The sequence below is a fragment of the Orbicella faveolata genome, unplaced genomic scaffold, assembly GCF_042242905.1.
Source record: "Orbicella faveolata isolate gen_17 unplaced genomic scaffold, um_ofav_v1 contig_14, whole genome shotgun sequence".
NCBI lineage: Eukaryota > Metazoa > Cnidaria > Anthozoa > Scleractinia > Merulinidae > Orbicella > Orbicella faveolata.
The window spans coordinates 1,960,449-1,965,481 of record NW_028301541.1 but is presented as its reverse complement, the minus strand read 5'-3'; the positions used below and the strand labels follow the sequence as shown (position 1 = coordinate 1,965,481).

General features: G+C 37.9%; 1 protein-coding gene across 1 annotated transcript; it reads right to left on the bottom strand.

Annotated features, from left to right (window-relative positions):
• Positions 1 to 1,866: 1,866 nt before the first annotated feature.
• On the bottom strand, positions 1,867 to 4,148 carry LOC149113617 (C-type lectin domain family 4 member D-like). Its single transcript, XM_089287365.1, has 2 exons — positions 4,142 to 4,148; positions 1,867 to 2,400 (listed from the first exon to the last, which is right to left on the bottom strand). The coding sequence occupies exons 1-2, from the start codon at positions 4,146 to 4,148 to the stop codon at positions 1,922 to 1,924; spliced, it is 486 nt and encodes a 161-aa protein (XP_089143491.1). The 3' UTR covers positions 1,867 to 1,921.
• Positions 4,149 to 5,033: the final 885 nt, after the last annotated feature.

The following is a 5,033-nucleotide window of genomic DNA, read 5'->3' as shown; positions in this document are numbered from 1 at the left end:
CACAAACAAAAAAACCAACACTTAACACTCAATCTGACTCCATTAAAGCAAAACTTTTTATTTGACAGTTCAAAGCACCACGCTTGGTATTTTTATTTTTATTCATCGATTATTTTTATCTCTTAATCATATGCACTGAGACCTTCACACGTACATTAACTATATAATGAACTGACTCACAGTTTATTTTATTTGAATTTGAGAATGATGGCATGGAACCGTCGAAACGCCATTCTTTAATATCGCTGCTTTTTATTCTCAATTAATTAATTAATTAATTAATTAAAAAATTCGTATTAGAGAATTGTAAAAGGATTTTTATCTTCTTTATATCCAATTATTTTACGTGCATTTGAACACTTATATCACCTCTGCATGGAACTGAGATGTCATGTCCGGTAGTTTGGCATGGTCTCAAGCAACAAATCGAAACATCACGTGTTCAAATTCAGTACTACGAACAACTACGGTGGTATGTAAAGAAGAAACAGGGACAGCCAAGGCCGGTTTTCTCTCAAATGCTTTGAAACGCTGTTTCAGGCTATCTGGAGTACTTTTAAAGCTCTGTCTTTTAATTTTAGGCTACGCTCCAAAATTTTATTTGTTGGAAATTGATTCTTCTCGGATTTACTAGGGCTTTAATGTTCGTTTCCCGAAAACTTTCGGTCTTATTGCCTTTCCGAAAATTTCTGGTACCCAAAAATAACATTTTTATCAATTCGAAAACAACAGGCATTAAATTTCTTATATCACGAAAGTTCGATGTGACAATTCTCTTTCGAAAATCGGAGAGAATTAAAAGCCTTCCAAACAGATAATTTACCGAAACGATCAGTTGGGCGCCGCTGTGGAAATTACTTTGATTAAAGCGAGAACAATGGCTACTATATACGTAGCCTCGATCTCGTGTCGGCTCCGGAGAGGCACGCGGGCTCCTTTTCCGAAAAGTGGCTGGTAATCGAGCCTACTATATGATGAAGAACGATGAAGAACTAAATAAATTGCAAAGCCGTGAATGAAGATCCTGCTTGACTGAACGTTGGATCTCACAGGAGATCTAATCAGCCAAACTTGATAAATAAAACGATGAGAAGTCAAAGACTACTGCAAGGCTGATACAACGTGACCAGCCTTCTTCAGGTTTAGATTTAGGTAGGGTTCAGAGCCACCTTAACTCTTCGAAAATTTAAGGTGGCTCTGCACCCCACCTACAGCATTTTTTTAAACTTTGCCAAAAGTTGCGTCTTATCATGCTTGTCAAATGTTGATAATATAAAAAAAAATTCACGTTGCCATTTTTGCATTATAAGCCCCCAAAGCTGTAATTAAGGGTATTTTTAGCTGGTCGTCCTGTTGCTATGGTGACCTATTGTGTTACGAAAATGATAACAACGTGTTCAACAATGGTTGGGCAGGTTTTTGATACCATGATTGTAGCATCAAGTGTTAATTATAGAGTGGTTATAACGACCCATCAAAATCTAAGTGCTGGAAACTGTTTTGAGCCACCTTAAACTGGCCCTTAAGTGAGAACAGTGTATTATATTCCTTCTTATTGTAGCATCAAAACTTATTAAACGGGTTACAACGAAAGTTTAATTGTTGTCCAGTTTTTTGAGGTCTTGTAAAATAATGACGAAGATTCTTGGGGATTCGCTTTTCGTAGAATTGTGTATTCTTCTTTCATTTTTTGGCATAAATAAAAGTTGTTGTTGTTGTTGTTGCCATTTTCAGGGCTTTTAGGTTTTTATGTGATTTTTTTAAGAGTTGCTTTCTAGGACTTGGCTCGAACTTAATTCTTTTATTACAGCGCACGGCATCATTTGTAATTTTAAATTACAACTTATTCACTACCGATAGCTACTCAGCAGTAAATCCGTTGATTTATTTCACATTCAAAGAAGATAACAATCTTGATTCTTTACAGATCTTCACAAATGTACCCACGTGGTGCTGTGTTACCTGTAGCCTCATAATAATTAAAATTGCACTCGACATTATTAAAATGCCCGTATTCATTTCGATAGAAAGAATTGATTTCAGCACAATCTTCGCGGGGGTCGTTATTAGGCTCGTCTTTCTGCCAGCGGCTGTCATCTGTGGCCACAGTGACACCAGGCGATTCTGCCTCGGTCCATTTCCACGTTCCACTTTCTTTACGGAGTCCAATGTAATAGTGAGTGTAACTACCGGTCTCCGTAGTTTTGTCGATGAGGTAGTCCTTCACTTTGTTCCACTCGTCGGTTGTTTCCATGGTAACCAGCCGGGCTCCCATATCAAGACACGCCTTACGGGCCTCGTTCCATGTTCCGCCTATGTCATGGAATGTGTAGCAGCCTATCCTCGTGCTAGTGATGCGGCGGCTACCTTCCGCAACTGAAATATTTAACCATTTATCAACTTCAAGTGATAACCGTGTGCCATTATTGCCGGTTTTCTCATGACGTCACCAAAATTCAAACTACAAAACTATTGATCCTCCTGACATGTTACTTCCATGATGTATAAGAGCAGCTGGAAACTAATATTCATACAGATTTTTGCTCCGAATGGGTTCTTGGTTTTGTGACAGACTACGCTTGAATTTCTGAGCTTTTGCATGACGCGGCATTAACATGACGGCCGAGAGAGCTGTCTTGTTGGCTAAAAATGTGACTTAATTCGGGTAATTTGGCTGTCCGAACAGTTCTTGTATTAGAAAAAGTATTATTTTAATGTTTTTGAGTTCCTCGAGAGATAAATTCACGCTTTTGTAGCAAAACTCAGTAACAGATGTTTCTGTTGGTTTCCGGCCGCCATGTTGGTGCCCATCTGGATGGGCACCAGCTTGGTGTCTCCACACAAATCTCTATAAATTTGGGTAAAAGGTTTCTCCGCATATCTTGCATAAGAAAAACTGCTGTGACCTGAATCTTGGCTAGAGTCTTTGCATATTTACTTTCTTTCCTTTCTCAGATTCTAGACTTTATCTATTGAACGGTTTTGATTTTTATTTTGATCTATTTTGAATGGCGTGACACTGAAAACCAGCAATTTAACCTTCCTTTTTAAAACATAGCTGGTTTTCACATGACGTCACTAAAATTCAAACTACAAAACTAGTGATCTTCCTGAGATTTTACTTTAATGATGTATAAGAGCAGCTGAAAACTAATATTCATAAAAACTGTTTTCTCTCCGAATGGGTTCTCGGTTTTGTGATACACTACGCTTGAATTTCTAAGCTTTTGCGTGACGCGGCATTTACATGACGGCCTAGAGAACTGTCATTATGGTTAAAGAAGTGACTTATTTCGGGAAATTTGGCTATCTGAACAGTTCATGTCTTAGAAAAAGTATTATTTTAATGTTTTAGAGTTCCTCGAGGGATAAATTCACGCTTTTGTAGCAAAATGAAAATGAAAATGAAATGAAAACACAGTGACAGATGTTTCTGTTGGTTTCCGGCCGCCATGTTGGTACCCATACGGATGGGCACCAGCATGGCGTCTCCATACAAATCTCTATAAATTTGGGTACGGAATTTCTCCGCATATCTTGCATGAGAAAAATTGCTGTGAACACAGAAACTTGGCGAGAGTCTTTGTACATTTACCTTCTTTCATTTCCCAGATTCTGGAACTTATCTATTGAACGGTTTTTTTATTTTGATCTATTTTGAATGGCGTGACACTGAAAACCAGCAATTTGTTTGTAGGAACAAAATTTTACTTGGATGGCTCACGATTTGTGAACTATCTATACTTCCCGGCGGGCAGTTTCTTCTAAACGCAACAAGGACATAGCTCGTGAAAAATACAACTATCATGATTTAATTTTACCTTCCAATTTTCAGCTTCTTTAATAGGGTCATAACTCTTCTAGTATACAAACATCTCGACAAATAAGAGGTCCTAAAAATGCCTGTGCTGTGGGTATACCATATCTAAAGCTATAGGTTATCAGATCTTGCTTTAGACTGCACTGACCTCAGTACGTTCGGCCAGAGCTCAAAGTTCTAAAATTCATTATGCTAAGAGTAATTAGAAATTCCCAACCTTTTGATAGATGCAAGATAACCAAGGGCACCATAATGAACTTGAACAGAATCATCGACTTCATCTTCAACCTGATTAAGATTAAGTTAGAAATAAGACATTACCAGACATAATTCGAGTAGCCTCGTCTATATTCTAATTAAAATGTTTTTCCCAGTTTTCCGATTTTTTGGGGGCTGTTTCTCAAAAGTCCCGGAAGGTTTTCGGGCCTTAGAAGCCATTTTTAGTTAATCGGTATGTAACGACAGAGAGGTGTACACGCCTGAAACTTCTCGTACGGAATGGAACCTCCGGTAAACAGAGTTAATATCAAAGACTGTTTAGAAACCTAACGACACCTAGGATGGATCCATCTTAACTGACGTTTTCTTAATAAAAGAGCTTAACGTCGTTGGTCGAGAGCTTAAGCAAGCTACCACAAAAAATGCAAAGAGAACATCGCGAAACAAACGATTTCATGGCAGAACTAAGGTTCCCTATTCGAGAGAAATCTGGGTATATTTCCTATAGGTATTCTTGTAATGTTTTGACTTACTTGATGAGACGATTTAACGCCTTGTCACCCGATTTGTGATTGGAAAAGACTATAATGTACTAAACAAATCGTGACTTTTTATGTCTTGAGTTCATAAAATTGTTTTCTGATGACATAATGTTTACGGGTTTGCACAGAATGATTACCGGGATTCTGTTTCTTCTGCTCTCTGAACAATGCTAGCGTTGACTAAATTCTGCCTGCAAAGTTGGAATATTCTGCTTGCCCACAGTACCCGTAAAAAATGTTCTAAACAACAAGCAAAAAACTTCTTACGATCTTAGTTTCGGACTAAAAAGGCCTCTGAAAATAAAACAGATTTATAATCATGCAAAATATTTACACTGGCTTTCAAGTAGCTCCAAAGCTGTTTGTTTTCTTTATGGAGCGAACTCTAGCCGAAATATACTGCTTGAGATATATAACGGCTCGAGAGAATTTGAGTTATTTTCTCGTCGGTT